The following is a 16,517-nucleotide window of genomic DNA, read 5'->3' on the forward strand; positions in this document are numbered from 1 at the left end:
GATGCTGCAGGACTACGTGAGTGCCGGAGAAGGGAAGAGGTAAGAAACCGGTAATTACTCACCGGTAATTGTGTTTCCTTGAACCACGACAGCACCCAACCAGAGAGAGGGATCCGCCCCCAGGGACAGGAAACCCAGACTTCAAATTCTGCGGTACGCCCCATCTCCTTCAGTGGATTACAGAGACTGTATGGGACTTAATGTTCTTGATTAATTCTGACCACCGTGTCATTCAGTATCACTTTCAATGAGAGAATCTCACACCTCTGTGACACACACATAACACTGAACACCCAAGTGTGAAAAAGAATTTACAAGGGAGGGAATAACCAGGGTGCTGTCGTGGTTCAAGGAAACACAATTACCGGTGAGTAATTACCGGTTTCCCCCTCTCACCACGACAGCACCCAACCAGAGAGAATAACATAGATGAAATCCTTAGGGAGGGATAACCGAAGAAAGAACCCTTCGCCCAAAGGAAAGTTCCTGTGCACCTGCTACATTTAGCCTATAGTGCCTATAGAAAGTATGTGGAGAAGACCAGGTGGCAGCCTGACAAATCTGATTAACCGACACCTCTCTAAATTCTGCCCATGAGGAAGAAACTGCTCTAGTGGAATGGGCTTTTAGACCTTCTGGTATCGGCTGACCGGCTGCTAAATAAGCGGAGCTAATGGCTTGCCTAATCCATCTAGCTATAACTACCGCTGAGGCCTTCTGCCCCCTATTCTTGCCACCAAAAAGAACAAAAAGACTATCAGATTTTCTCCAATCTCTAGTCCTATCCAAATAAAGCTCAATGGCCCTCTTAACATCCAACTTGTTAAACTCTCTCTCCCTATCCGTAGAAGGGTTACTACAGAAGGATGGGAGCCTGATCTCCTGGGATCTATGGAATCTAGAGACTACCTTTGGTAAAAAGGCCGGGTCTGTCATCAGAACTACTCTGTCATCCAAGATCTTGAGAAAAGGCGCTCTACATGACAGAGACGATATCTCTCCAACCCTACGGGCTGAAGTGATAGCTACCAAAAATACAACTTTGATGGTCAGCCATTTTAGTGAACAAGACTCCAGGGGCTCAAAAGGATCTCTTATCAGATAATTTAATACCAGAGTGAGGTCCCAGGGGGGCACCGTACATCTCCTAAAGGGGGTCATACGAGATGCCGCTTTTATGAACCGAGATATCCAGGGATGAGAGGCTAAAGGAGACTCAAACAGGGAGCTAAGGGCAGAGATCTGAACTTTAAGGGTGGCAGGTTTTAGGCCCTTATCTAATCCTGCTTGCAGGAAATCTAATATCTTAGCTATATTTGGATGAGCTAAGTCTATTTTATCTGGGGAACAAAAATCTGAGAATACTCTCCAGACCCTGAAATAGATTTTAGAGGTAACTACTTTTCTACTCTTCTGCAGGGTTGTAATTACCTTGTCCGAGAGGCCTTTTTCCCTCAAGATGCGCCTCTCAAATTCCAGGCCGTCAGATGGAGGTTCGTAATCTGCGGGTGGAATACTGGGCCCTGGGAGAGGAGATCGTGACTCTCTGGGAGGATCCAAGGGTCTGATATCGATAGCTCTCTCAATACTGAGAACCATGCCCTCCTGGGCCAGAAGGGGGCTATAAGAATAACTCTGGCTTGGTCTTGCCGTATCTTCTTCAGAACCCTTGGAAGAATAGACAGGGGTGGAAATGCATATGCTAGGCTGAAGTTCCACCTGATTGAGAAGGCATCCAGACTTAAAGATCGGTCTCTCGGGTCTAGGGAGCAGAAGAGCCTGACCTGTCTGTTCTTTCTTGTGGCGAATAAATCCACTTCTGGTTGACCCCAAAGCCTGGTTATCTTGGAGAACACCCTCCGATTCAGGGACCACTCTCCTTGACGTAAGAGATGACGGCTTAGGAAGTCTGCCTGCAGGTTGTCCTTGCCCCTTATATGAACCGCCGATATTGATCTTAGATTGGCTTCCGCTAGTTCTAGAATCTGATGCGAGAGGTTCATTAAGGACCCGCTTCGGGTACCTCCCTGGCGATTCACGAACGCCACCGCTGTGACATTGTCCGAGGCAATCTTCAGGTCTGTCCCCCGAATCATCGGCAGAGCTTGTCTGATCGCCTGCAGGATGGCCTCTAGTTCTCTGTGATTTGAGGACTTTTCCCTGGATTCTTCGTTCCATGATCCCTGGAATAAGAGGCCCCTGACCTGGGCTCCCCAACCCGTAGAGCTTGCATCCGTAATCATGGATAGAGGGTTCTCCTCTCTCCAAGGCCGGCCTGCCTGGAGGTTCTCCTCTCTTAGCCACCATCTCAGGGAATCCAGGATCTGTTGAGGAAGTGTAATCCTCTGGTCCAAGGAGGACTGGTCCCCCCTCCAGTTCTCCAACATGAAGAGCTGTAAGGGCCTTGCGTGATACATCGCCCAAGACACCGCTGGGATTGCCGCTGTAAAGAGACCCAGAGTCCTCATAATGTCCCTTATGGTAGGGGATGGCTGTCTGTACAGCCTCTCCACCGAGGCTACTATCTTCACCACCTTGTCCTGAGGAAGGAAAGATCTCTGCTGAGTGGAATCTAATGTGATGCCGAGAAATATCTTTGATCTGGCCGGAGTGAGGGAGGACTTCTTCAGATTTACCATCCAGCCCAGGCGATGTAGGATCTTCATCACCACCTTTATTAAGATCTGCAACTCTTCTGCCGAACCTGCTATCAGCAGGAAGTCGTCCAGATATGGCACAAAGGTGCCCTGATATTTCCGTATGTAGGCTCCCACCTCCGATATTAGTTTTGTGAAAACTCTCGGTGCTATCGCCACTCCAAAGGGCAGAGCTCTGAATTGGAAGTGCTCTATCTTGCCGTCCATCCTCACCGCCACTCTCAGGAATCTCTGACTGTCCGGATGAATAGGGACGTGGTAATAAGCATCCGCTAAGTCTATGGAAGCCATAAAACAATCCTGAAAGAGCAGGTTTACGGTTGACCTTATCGATTCCATCTTGAACTTTTCCACTTTTAGGTAGCAGTTTAGAGGTTTTAAATTTATAATGGTCCGGAATGTTCCGTCCGGTTTCTTTATAAGGAACAGGGTTGAATAAAATCCTGTCCCTCGATCCTGCAGTGGCACCTGCCGTAGCACCTCCTTTTCCAATAGGGATCTTACTTCGGTCTCTAGAGCCTGTCTTTCTGCTCTTCCGGCCACTGAGGTTATCTTGAAACGCTGTGGGGGAGGGGATAGAAAAGGTAATTTTAGGCCATCTTGTATGATCCCCAAAATCCACTTGCTCCCTGAAATCTTGCTCCACTCCGCCTTGAACAGGGAGAGCCTTCCCCCCACAGGACCCCTGGCGTCATTGCTGACCGGGACGTTTACTGGAATCCTGAGGCCGGGAAAACATGAATCCCTTAGACCTCCTAGAGGGTCGCCACCCCTCCTTCTTGTCTCCGGATCTCTGAGGAGATCTAAATCGCCGTGAGGGGCGAAAAAACTTCCTCTCTTGAGGCCTTGTACTAGGAAAACCTCTCTTCCTGTCAGCTGCCTTTTCCAAGATGTTGTCTAGTGCAGACCCAAACAAGAATTCCCCTTCACAAGGAATACTACATAGATGACTTTTAGATGGGAGGTCACCTGTCCAGTTCTTCAGCCATAAGGCCCTTCTGGCAGAATTAGATAAGGCTACCGATCTTGCCGATAACCTTAAGGCGTCCACCGAGGCATCGGCTAAGAAGGCAGAGGCCTTCTGTGCAGTGGTAACCTCCGAGATGAGATGTGACCTGGATGCACCAGCCTTAATCTTCTCCTCCAGCTGGGAAAGCCAAACAAAAAGAGACCTAGAAACGCATGTAGCCGCGACATTGGGTCTGAATGCGCCCGCTGCTGCCTCCCAGGAACGCCTTAAGAAGCCATCTGCCTTCTTATCCATAGGATCTTTAAGCACACCTGAATCCTCCACTGGAAGCGCACTCTTTCTAGACACTTTAGACACGGCAACATCTACTTTTGGCGCCTTGTCCCAAATCTCTGTCTCCTTCTCAGGAAAGGGATACTTCCGCTTCATAGCTCTAGGGATAAAAACCTTCTTGTCTGCCTTGCGCCATTCTGCCTGGATAAGGGAGGAAATATTCTCATGGATAGGAAAAACCTTTCTCTTCTTTTCTCCTAGACCCTGGAACATAACGTCTGTTACAGAGCGTTCTTCTTTTTCATCTTCTAACTCCATAGTTGATCTTACTAATTTTACTAGATGATCAATATCCTCTATAGGAAACAGGGGTCTGCCTGACCTGTCCTCCTCCTCTGACTCAGATGATTCTCCCGAACTAGGGCCAGAATCTTCAAGTTGCCTGGAAGTGCCTGGGGAATTCTCTGACCTGAGGGATCTCCTTATTTCTTGCACAGAACTACGCACCTCCTGCTGGATTAGCATACGCATGGATTCAAACAAGGTCGACTGCTCTTGTGCTAACAGGCGCTGAACACACTGGTCACAGTTAGGTTTTAAATAAGAGTCAGGCAGATTATCTCCACAGATTCTACATGCATGATGCTTAGACTTTACAGTGGCTTTCCCCTTACGAGATTCTTCCCTCTAAAATAAGAATCACATAAGACATCATCAGAACCAGTTTAAAGGCATGGTAAGGCCACACTCACCAATCAGCGGACTATCCCCCTACTCAAACTTTACCGTAGCGGTGTCCACCGACTCTCTACCACCTTCATTAGAACTCATCCTATTCAGTGGTGAGGATACAGCTCCGTTTTCATCCACGACTGGAGCAACTCCTGTGGCTGGCTGTGGGTGCTAGAAACAACACACAGGACTCCTGTGTGGGATCTCCTTTTAAAATTACCGCGTCTGACGTCATCTCCCATGTGGACGCTGGGCGGCGCGTCACTTCCGGTCCTCACCGGAAGTGGAGTCGGCGCCATTTTGGGGAAGACCATCGCAGAGGAAGAGGCCAGCGCTCAGCCGCCCTTCCACACACACGCCTCCACTCCGGATCGGAGGCGTGCCGGAGTCCGCCCGCACCCACAGACTGCGCTGCACCTCGCAGCATTCACTTCTCCACCGCCGCCGAGTGACCACCCTCCGGTAAGCCTCGGCGGGGGACCTGTGCAGCCACCTGGGGGTACCTGGGACTCCCATTCCCCCCTTTCACCGCGACTCCTGAGCCTCACCGAGACTCACTGGATCCCCCGTCAGGGACAGGAAACCACTGAAGGAGATGGGGCGTACCGCAGAATTTGAAGTCTGGGTTTCCTGTCCCTGGGGGCGGATCCCTCTCTCTGGTTGGGTGCTGTCGTGGTGAGAGGGGGAAAGTAGTTTATTGTTTTGTGAGCCATATATCAAATATTTCTCATTCGCGGACAATCCCTTTTAAAAGAAAATTTTACACATTTCACATAATGCTATCCATATGAAAATGGGTCCCTAATAAATGTTTACATTTGACTGAAGTAAAACGTTGAGTGGGTTGGGTCACTCCCACAAAAGGTTGGAAATGTGGTGTAAATCGGCCGATGTGATCATTTTGGGTCTATACTCTGATAACTTTATTACCAATAACATAACTTTTCAACCTACCCTACAGAACAATAATTATTGTGGTGATTTCATCATTTTACTTGTATTCCATTTTCAGGTGTGCCAGGAATCTTATGATGACTCTATATGTACAAATATTCAAGAAAATCAAGAAGAATTTAAAGCTGTTCAGCGCAGAGGATCATATATAATGTTAATCCACATTGCAATTATGAGCCTGTTGTCCGTTTTGCCAGCTCTCGTGCTTGGTGCTTGGTCAGATATGGGTAGCCGCAGGATAGGAATGCTACTTCCTTGTGTCTTCTCTGTTGCAAGTGGAGGACTTTACATTGCCATTTACTACCTTAAAAGTATGAATGTCTACTGGACCTTTGCTGCAGCTGCTTTGTTTGGAATTTCAGGAGGCCATGTTTCTATGTTTCTAAGTGTATTTAGCTACCTGGCAGATGTAACAGAAAGTATGAATCGCACTTTTCGAATAGGCATTGCAGAATCTATGATATTTCTTGGAGGAACATTTGGCTTTCTACTTGGAGGATCTCTACTTGAGCATAGTACGTTTACAGTTTTATTTGGGGTCTTTTGTGGTTGCAATTTACTTGGAGCTATATATGTACTAATTTGGCTGCAAGAATCCAAACCTTTAAATAGGTTTAACAGACAACTTTACGAAGAATTCAATGGTGGAGATGAAAGTGAAGAAAAATATTTACCAGCAAAAAAATCAGTTGTAACCTACATCAAAGACTCTTTCAATACGATAGTAAAGAAGCGAGAAGGTCAAAATCAACTAAAAATACACTTGATTCTACTGTGTGTTTTCCTGATCAATCTGTGCAATGTGGGTAAGTTACTTTTGTATCAAAAACTAAATATAAAATATAGCTTTATGTGACATCCCTGGTTTAATTTAAAGCAATTAGGAATAACATTTTTTTTTAAAATTTGGTCTATCCATGTGCATAATATGTGGATGAAAAAAAACTTAAAAAGGACAGCTGCCAGAACATTTTTAAAAATGTAAAAAAAAAATCTTTCAAACATTTTCCTTGTCATATGTGTGGTACCAATGAACATCTTATCGTAGTAAAATGTTTTAAAGAGTTTAATAAATATATATTTTAAAAAACCTTAAAAATTTAAATCACCCCCTTTCCCTAGAAGTCGTATAAATATAAGTAAACAGTAAAAATCATAAACACATAAGGTATTGCCACATCTGAAAATGCCCCGCTAGAAGTTATAAATGGAGCTTTTTTTGCCATTTTGAAAACTAAAAGAAAATTCAATAAAAAGTTTCTTCTGTCGTTATTCAGAGCGTTTTGAAAGGCACAATTTTATCCGGGTAGCCTTTCTGCAAAAATCTCGCTCTGAGGTCGTCAGCCTGTTTCAAAAACGAACGCCTGTCAGAGCAATTTCTATGTAGTCGAAGATATTGGCCCCGAGGTATTCCTCTTTTTAGTAGATCTTCGACTACGCAGAAATTGCTCTGACAGGCGTTCGTTTTTGAAACAGGCTGACGACCTCAGTGCGGAAAGGCTACCCGGATAAAATATTAAGGAGTGCCTTTCAAAACGCTCTGAATAAAGACAGAAGAAATCTTCTGGTTCCGAGGGCCAGGACTGGCCCGGATAATTTGGTGAGAATCATTACTACGTTTAATAGTGGCTCCGATACCATCAGGCAAATTATCTCGAGACACTGGTCGACTCTACAAATGGACACTGATATTGCCAATGTCTTGACTCCACTACCATCCATTACCTATCGGAAGGGTAGGTCCCTTAGGGCTGACATCAGACACTCGAGAGACAGCCCTGTGGCGAAACACGTTTGTGAAAGTCACAATGGTCGTGCCGATGCAGTAAGATTTCATGGCTTTATCCAGGTACCTCGAAATGTTAGAGGGGGCGACTGGAATCAAAAAATACTACAAATTGAGACCAGATGGATTTTCAGGCTAGACACTGTTGCCCCAAATGGGCTTAATGAAACTAAGTTTTGCATCTTTTATTGAGATTTAGTTCTCTCTCTCCTTCCTTGGTATATAGTCTCTTCTGGGTAGGACCTCTATTTTCTCCTTCAAGCTACTGCATATACATTCTTTCTTTCTTTTTTTAAAAAATATTACCAATTTAAACACTGCCGGAAATATCATACTAAGTACCATTTATACTGTATACTGTGTCTATACTTACCACTTGGCTAGTATTATACACAGCCGTAACTATCTTGCGCAACAGCACATCAGATTGAGGGATGTGTTTTTCCCTTCCCATCTGACGTCACGGCATACTGCGCCGCCTCCCCGGTGTCATGTGACTGATCATATGACCAGTCACTTGATCGGCACCAGCTGGAACTAGGCGGCGTAACGGCGTGCAGTAGCCGGTTGCTTTAAAAGACAGCTGGTTATGCGCAGTAAAACGCTGCACACGCCAGTCGCTTCGTCTGGGCTTCACTAAGCTGGACAGCTTGGAGACCAATGGAGCCACTGCTTGGTCTCTACCACTAAAAATTCGACTAGTCACCGACTTTTGTGACATTTGTATCCCCTGATGAATCCGCGGGATTGCGGAAGAAATGCGTTGGGACAATTTCCTGTTATGAGACCATCTGGTAACATAGAGTTTCAACAGTAAGGGCGAGTTACACGTCAGGGACAGCTGTGGACCGTCTTTGTCAGGACGGGAGTTTATGGACGAAAATAGGTGTCATTCTAGTATGTAAGGGATACTTAGGTTCTTCACTATCTGTAAGAATCTGATGGTCGGAATCCTGCGCCCAGGATTGTCCATTTTTTTCCCTTCCGCATACTGCTATTATTGCTGTAGCATACAACTTTTTTCCCCCTTATGCATGGGGTTCATATGAATACAAGCTAGTTGTCGTATATCTAGTATCGATAGGTACTTACCTGTCCTTTACCAGTGCATATGTTTGAGCTGTCTGTTTATGATACATTGCGTGTACATACTGTTTATATATGATTCCCCCTGTTATTAGTGGTTAAAATGGCACTTTTGTGTGCCTTGTTACTAAACTACGTACTCTTTGTCAGTAGATTACAGTGGCCAATAGGTGTTGGTGTATTATTTGTGGTTATAGTGGTTTTTATGAATTTTATCAATGAAATAAATGTTAAGTTTTACATTATTCACCTTGCGATGCGATACTTAATGCATTGACTTTCTTTTATATACAACATGGGAGAAAATGTGCACGGCCATACGACCCCTTTAATATAAGTAAAACGTGTCATAAAAAAACAGTCTGCAATACTTTATCTTACCGAGTTTATTTTTAAAGTTATAACTGCATATCGTGTCACAAGCAGATTTTAAAAAATCGGTCTGTGTCCTAAGTGGAAAAATGAGCTTAGGCCTTAAATGGTTAAGCTACAGCATGGAAAAATGTGTGCACCGTAGATCCTCTCATCTAAATTCCATGCCAGCAACCTTGCTTTGAAATCTTTTTTATCATTGATCCATCTGAAATCATAGCTTCATACTTTTGAGTAGTTTCTTAAACTGTTTTGCATACATAAGTCATAGCACAAATTATGTAAACTGTTTTACTTTAGGAAACTCAGTTTTTTGGTTTTCTATGTGGCTGCACAAAAGACTTTTAGAGTTGGTCTCAGATGTCATTGTATTTAGAGCAAACCTTTCCATAATGGCAAAGTGCTGAACCGCAGCAAAACTGATTTCAAGTCTGTCTCATTACATGAAATGGATGCTTGAATATTTCTTCATTCCTCAGACTAACAAGTTACTTTCTTCTAAAAAAAAAAAAAAGCCAAGTTTCATTAGTAGTGATACAGTTAAATTACCCATGCAATTATTTTCAGCTGGCTAGCCTTCTGAATTAATGTTTTATTTCAGGAAAATAAAAGGCTCAAGTAAAAAGAGCAGTTAAAATCGTCACAACGTTAGGGAGAAGGGAAATGGTGTCTCTTTGGGCTTTAATAACAAATGTTGGTTAATTCTGTTAGTCCTACTTCACTAAACACACAAAATGTGTCAAAGTTTGCCAAGTTTACTTTTAATATGTAATTTTTTTTCAATAAATATACTAGTGCTCTCCAGAAGACCACCCTCTTATCCAGACCTGTCTTTTTGTGAAAGTTTTCCAATACCACTATACAATATATTATATATACTTGTCATATGTTTTGAGGAAACTATCCCCTAAAAAGAAAACTTGATGCAACTGCAGATAAAAGTCCCTGCAGATGACATTGGCTGGTTCAGAACCTAATTCCCTACAATAATATACATTAGCCTACAAACATGTAGTTAACTCCTGTGATGCCAAGATGAGAACTAATATAAGAAAATGTCAAAAGTAAGATATATTTTTTATATACTGTATATGAAAAGGTATTAAACATGAACATTTCCATTTCAAAGTCAACGTATAGAACAGTAGAGCTTCGTTGATAAAGTTAAGAGTGAACCTGCTTTTTGGTATTCATCTGAATGGTTGAGCGAAATTGACTTATATTTTCATAAATACTTAATGCTCACGGGCAACAGTATGCTGACTTGTGAATCAATAGTCAAAATAAATTGTTTCTTTCTTTACCAAAGAGTAAGTCCTGTAGAAGGTTACCGAAAATAATGAGCTGTGGAAAACGCTTCCAACAATACCTTGCCCTGGAGGAATGAGGCAGATTTGGATTAATCAATTATCATCTCTTGAATGCATTCAGCAAAAATGTTCAAAATAAAGTCAATCTAATCTTTCATAGGAAGAATGTAAGAGCTTGCAATAGAGTAATATACAGAATGACTTCTTATACTAGAGGCTAAGAATTATTTTAGTGTAGCTGTGTCATAAAATGATATGAAATTTAGACCAGAAAGAGATTTAAAAACTTTAACAAAATATAAAAGATTTTAAAAAAATATTTGCCCTTGCGTTATCTCAATTTATCAATGTCAAAACATTGCATCATGTAAGCAGATGGAATCAATACATTCAACCATAAAAGTTTGTGTCCTTCCATGTGGCAATATAGGGAGATCACTCTAGGCCAGTGATGGCTAACCTATGGCACTGGTGCCAGAGGTGGCACTTCGAGCCCTTTCTGTGGGCACTCAGGCCATCACCAGAGAGGACTCCAGATATCTTCCTGCAGTCCCAGACAGCCCAGGACTTGCTGTGCACAGAGATATTTTAAAGTGACAGCGCTACCCGGGACTATTTTCTGCTTTATTGGTGTCCTCAGGGTGCTGGTATCAATGAAAACTGTGACAGAGAAAGGAGTATAAATCATAAATTAAATTACTGTGTTGGCACTTTGCGATAAATAAGCGGGTCTTTGTTGTAGCTTGGGCACTCGGCCTCTAAAAGGTTTGCCATCAATGCTCTAGGCAGTAAACTCAATGCAAATTTGCCATCCCAAACAAATACATTTGCATGAAACTGATAAATTCCTTTTTTTTAATTTTAAAGGGGTTGTTTTAACCCCTTAAAATATGTATGTTATAATGCCATTAAAGGGGTTGTGTCACCATAGCAAATGGCTGTAATTGCTATTACTTTCAGCATTTACTCTTATTAAAAAATATGCAGCCTTACTGAAATAACTCCTTTTGTTCTGGTTGCTGGCGCCCCCTGGTGGTAGCCGTGTCCCGTCCTGAGTTACAGCTGATCTGGCAGAGTCTGTGCACAAGGAGGCAGCCAGCTGCTCTGCACTACAGATCACTCCACGGGCTCACTGCTCCTCTCCACACAGAGATCAGCTGACTCACTGCAGCCAATAGGAGATGAGAGAGGAGGAGGGGCATGGATTGTGCTGTGATGTCCACTGCTTACCAACTTCACAGGTGCTTCCAGCAGCAGATACACAGAGGAGTCCTCCCCTAACATAAGTCATAGCAGACCTTTCCTCCCTCCACCATTAGTCATGTCACACAGGAGTCTGCAGAGATAAATACAAGCAACAGGCTGAGCTCTGACCTCTCCTAAGGTCCAACATGTCCTGCAGTCCTCGTTCTGTACTCTCCATTCCATTCACTGTCCTTTCATGCTACACTGCTGTCCTGCAAAGGGGCCCCTGTCCCTGACTAATCTCACCTATTTATATATCCAAGTCCTATTATCCATCACCTGTCAGCTATTTTCTATTTATCTATCCATCTCCTACCTATTTATATATCATCTATGTATCCATTATCTATCCATCTTTCCTAACTATTTTCTATGTAGCAATCTTTTCACAATACATAGGGTCCTCTTCTGTCTTTGATCCCTGCGGCTGCATCGCACACACCATGACGTCAGCCGCTTGCCGACATCAGAGTGTGTACACCACCATCGGCACACACTATGTTGTCAGCAAGTGGCTGATGTCATGATGAATGCAACAGGACTATACAGGGGGGCAGGCGCTGGCTATGTACTGGGGTGCAGGCGCTGGCTATGTACTGGGGTGCAGGCGCTGGCTATGTACTGGGGTGCAGGCGCTGGCTATGTACTGGGGTGCAGGCGCTGGCTATGTACTGGGGTGCAGGCGCTGGCTATGTACTAGAAGGCTGCTGGGTACTTAGTGGGGGTGGAGGTTACTAGCTTGGCTTTATACAAGGGGCAGGCGCTGTCTTTATACTAGTAGGCATAGGCTGTTTATATACTGGGGGCATTTGCTGGCGGGATATATAATGGGTGGTTGCTGTGAACAATGCATTTCCCACCCTAGGCTTATAGATGAGGCAAGAGGTTCTGCCTGTTTTTGTGTTAAAATTAAGTACCTCGGCTTATACTTGGGTCGCCTTATACTCGTGTATATATGGTATATACACACACACAAGTTTGTGGAATAACTGCTGCTGTCAGTGTTATGCATGTGCCTGGCTAGGCCCCTCCCACATCTGCTTCTGTGTGGAGCAGGATAGAGGCTGAACAAGCATCATAATAACAAATAGAAAGATATCATTAATTCTAGGTAACCATTACCAATAGAATTTTGAAATATTTTAAACCTTTTTGACAGCTTTTTGGAGTAATTTGTTTCGTGGCATGGGTTATGCCACGAAACAAATTACTCCAAAAAGCTGTCAAAATGGTTTAAAATATTTCAAAATTCTATTGGTAATGGTTACCTAGAATTAATGATGTATGGAGAGGGCTCACTGGCTGATTCTTCTTCATACATGGTTTATGTTGGCTGCATTATATAGCAAATACCCACCGCTGGCACCGGTCGCGGGTGTTAACCATTTACCTGCCTGCACTGCCATCATGGATGGGATTGTTGCTCCCCATTACATCATTAAGGAGTGAGGATCCACTCCCATGGCAGCCCTGAGTCTGCATGAGACACCAGGATGTGTCATTCGACAGTCACACTTATAGATCCATAGCAAATTCGCCTTAAACTGTTATTCTGTAATAATATTGATGTAATTTGAAAAAAAAAACTATTTTCCTTCTAGCAGCATGAGTTCAAACTGGAAAAAGGGAAACAAAAAGGGAAAAAAATCCGCTCACTCACGATACTGCAGACAGCATGTTGTGGAGTTCACATTCCTCTAAACAGCTCCAGGTGCAAGGAATCAGTCAGTCCTGCCGGCCGACCGGAACATGTAGAAGGATAGGGAAATATTCCAGCACTCCAAGTCTTCTAAAATCATAGCATTTTATTCTTCATATTAAAAGCGTGCAGCCATATCCAGTGTGACCACTGATACACGATCTATGCGTTTCGGACTAAATTGTGGAGTCCTTAGTCAGGACTAAGGACTCCACAATTTAGTCCGAAACGCGTAGATCGTGTGTCAGTGGTCACAATGGATATGGCTGCACGCTTTTAATATGAAGAATAAAATGCTATGATTTTAGAAGACTTGGAGTGCTGGAATATTTCCCTATCCTTCTACATGAGTTCAAACTCCTTGAATTTGTTATTGAGATTTCTTGCATTTGTGTACATGTTTTTTTTATGCGTTTCTTTTTTGTCTCATATTAACTAATATGTCCTTGTTCACATATGCAGTTTCATATGCGGTTGCATCTGCAGTTACCAACCCCATATATTATAGTAGTATTACTTTTTAATCCCATGTTGAAAGCTAAAATATCGGTTAGGGTTTTACAAGCACATTAAAAAACATCCTTTCCCTTTACACACATTTCCATTTATTTTCATTTCAGTAGCGATGTAGTCATCAAAAATCAGATTAATTGTATAGGACTGCATAAGGTGCTGAGTAGCTGTTATAAATTAAGTCATTTATCGTTGCTAATGTAACATTGTCTTCATATTGTATTAATCCCAAATGTCATCGTGTCACTCACATGATCACAACTACTTAAAGGGGTATTCTCGTCTGGGCATTCACATTCAGTTTGATGAATCTGCCATATATAAACATTTCTTCAATTAGATGTTATTAAAAAATATGTTCCTGTGTGAAGATAATTTCTCATAAATGTAGTAATTTTGTCCCTTAGAAACGATATAGCTTCCTCGGATACGGCCACGTCTGCTGGAGGGATTGCACAAAGAAACAAAAGGTTTTTGTGTATGAAATGTCCGGATGTTGCAACATGTTGCACAGCCACCCTGTGATAATGATTGCTGAATCCTGGAGGTCAGACAGGACTCAATAGCTCATGTCTGGCCACCGCTGCCAGAGTGTGAGGTGGTCGTAACCGAGGAAGCCATCTTGTTTCTAAGGGACAGAATGACTACATTTATGAGAAATTATCTTCACACAGGAACATTTTTTTTAATAACATCCAATTGAAGAAATGTTTATAAATGGAAGATTAGTGAAACTGAATGTGAATGCCCAGGCGAGAATACCCCTTTAATGTACATCCCTAACAGATAGTAAAAATAAACACAAGTTTTCTATTACTGTAAGAGAAGGTGTGAGAAATTATTTCAGCAATACAAATAGTAATCTAGTACTTTATATATCATTTTGTATTATTTTTAACAATTTATCTCTAATTTGCCATATAAAAAAAAAATCTAATAAATTGTGACTTATATACAAATATGTATATATTTTTATTTTTTTCATAGGAGAGCAGTCCATATCGCTAATGTTTGTAAGTTATCCTCCAAGAAGTTTCAATAATGAGTTATATGGTTGGTACACAGCTTCCAAAATGTTAATTTCAGTAAGTATTGCAGATTTTTTTTTCATTTAAGTTTGCTATAACTGATGTTTAAAAAAATATATCTATGGAATGTCTTTTTGGTTTAAGCACCAGCCTAAATTGAATATTGTATGAACGGCCCCAGAATTCATGAATAGTGCAGCCGTTGTGTTTGCAGTTATCTGTTACTATCTGTCTCTTTTATTTTTGTAATGGAGTGTAAAGGATGACAAATTAGAGTGAAACTCAACACTCAAGTTGGTATCTTTATGATGGTTTCATGCATGGCCTATTTTCCAGTAGGACGATTCATATGTCTGCCATAGTCTCCAAATGTCTGCCATATATACATGCTAGAAAATATTTTGATCATGTAATTTGAACTAAAGCAACAATTTAATTTTGTATTAGGAGGGCAATTTATTTTATATTCTATACAAGGATACTTTTTCCTTCACGTACATTGTACATTTTAGCATTTGTCTGTTTGAGCCAGAAGGCTTGGAAAACACATCTCTCTCATGGAAGCTTATACATAACCAATCTAGCCATGTAAAGATTCTATTGGTATATATTGAGACTAGAATAGCAATTTGCATATGCAACATCCCTGCCAATGTATAGGCAAGGGAGTAATTGCAAACAGGGCCCTCTCAGGATCCATCTGGTGAGCCTGCGCAACTCACCCAGAAGATAATGCAGGGAGAACTCGGGTAATTTATAGCTGTAGGCTCTGCTTGGAAAGGCAATAGTTAAGTGGGTGTAAGTTGTTATCCAATTAGTTGACTGTATTGTAAACTGGAGTGTAATTGGAGAGGTGCTACCATCTGACCAGGGGGCGGGGGGGTATAAAACCCCTCTGCAGGGGGAGTACATGGTCCAGTCTTCAGAGCCTGTCAGTCAGTCCAGACTTCAGGGTCTGTCAGAGCAGAACAGAAAGATAGTGTTTAGCACAACTTCAGTGCTGCCCCAGAAACCAATCCCAGGAACTGAGTCAGGAGACTGTAACCCAGAGCTGCAGCTTCCACAGTTTGGACACAGCTCTATCTCAATTATCCCAACCTGCAAATACCATCAGGCTGGTGTCTTATCATGCGGACCACTCTCCATGACCACTCCAGTACCAGAATTAGAATCTGCTGTTTGACCGCTTTGGGCCGTTGCCTGCTACCTGTTGTTCAATAAAGAACTGTGAGTTGATTTGCACAACATTGCCTCCGTCTGATCCCTGGATATGGCTGTCTACTACCAGGGGCTTCCCCATCCAGGGACTTCTCCTACAGACACTCAGGGGTGGCCCCAGGGAGAAACCAGTACATCAGTCTCTCCCTCCTTATTTCTTGAACACACCACCTGCTGGAGACCTGCCAGGATGTAAGACAGCCCTCCGGTCCCCATACCAAGCACCGTAACATCAGTGTGCCCCAGGCCGCAATCACCGGCCACTCCGGTATTCTGGGCCCCGGCTGGCTCCAGGCCCCAAGAAAAAAAGCTAGGCCCACGTGGGGGATGTTGCACATACATGTAACAAGTTGGTATATGGTAAAGTCTCCAGTATTGTATCTTCTACATTTTGCCAGCATCACCATCTATGTGAATGTGATTTGGCTAAATCCCCACCTATTTGCTGTTAAATAAATCCTACAATAAAGTGATCTGAACTGTGGGTTTTCATCCTTAGAATGTCTACTTATCAAAATCCATCATGATAAACCAGGGGAACTAACTCCAGGCACCGTGACTGTGGTAATATTCTTATATTTGTTATCCATGGCCGCCTTCCTGCATTTTGGCTATGCATATTTTAGTCCCTAATCACAACAGCCTTGTCTGCCTAACTGCTCTGAAAAGGGCAA

At 42.8% G+C, this 16,517-nt stretch overlaps 1 protein-coding gene and 1 long non-coding RNA gene across 4 annotated transcripts in view; one reads left to right on the forward strand and one right to left on the reverse strand.

The window, feature by feature from the left end:
- Nucleotides 1–16,517, reverse strand: part of LOC140121365 (uncharacterized) — a 406,051-nt gene that overhangs the window by 306,825 nt on the left and 82,709 nt on the right. The gene's annotated exons all lie outside the window — the stretch shown is intronic.
- Nucleotides 1–16,517, forward strand: part of LOC140121364 (proton-coupled folate transporter-like) — a 147,056-nt gene that overhangs the window by 46,053 nt on the left and 84,486 nt on the right. For all 3 annotated transcript variants that reach the window (XM_072140831.1, XM_072140832.1, XM_072140833.1), the window contains exons 2-3: nt 5,645–6,392; nt 14,585–14,682. In XM_072140831.1, coding sequence (XP_071996932.1) covers nt 5,645–6,392; nt 14,585–14,682 — 846 coding nt within the window. The remainder of the gene's footprint in view (nt 1–5,644; nt 6,393–14,584; nt 14,683–16,517) is intronic.

This window comes from Engystomops pustulosus, chromosome 3 (assembly GCF_040894005.1).
Source record: "Engystomops pustulosus chromosome 3, aEngPut4.maternal, whole genome shotgun sequence".
Lineage (NCBI taxonomy): Eukaryota > Metazoa > Chordata > Amphibia > Anura > Leptodactylidae > Engystomops > Engystomops pustulosus.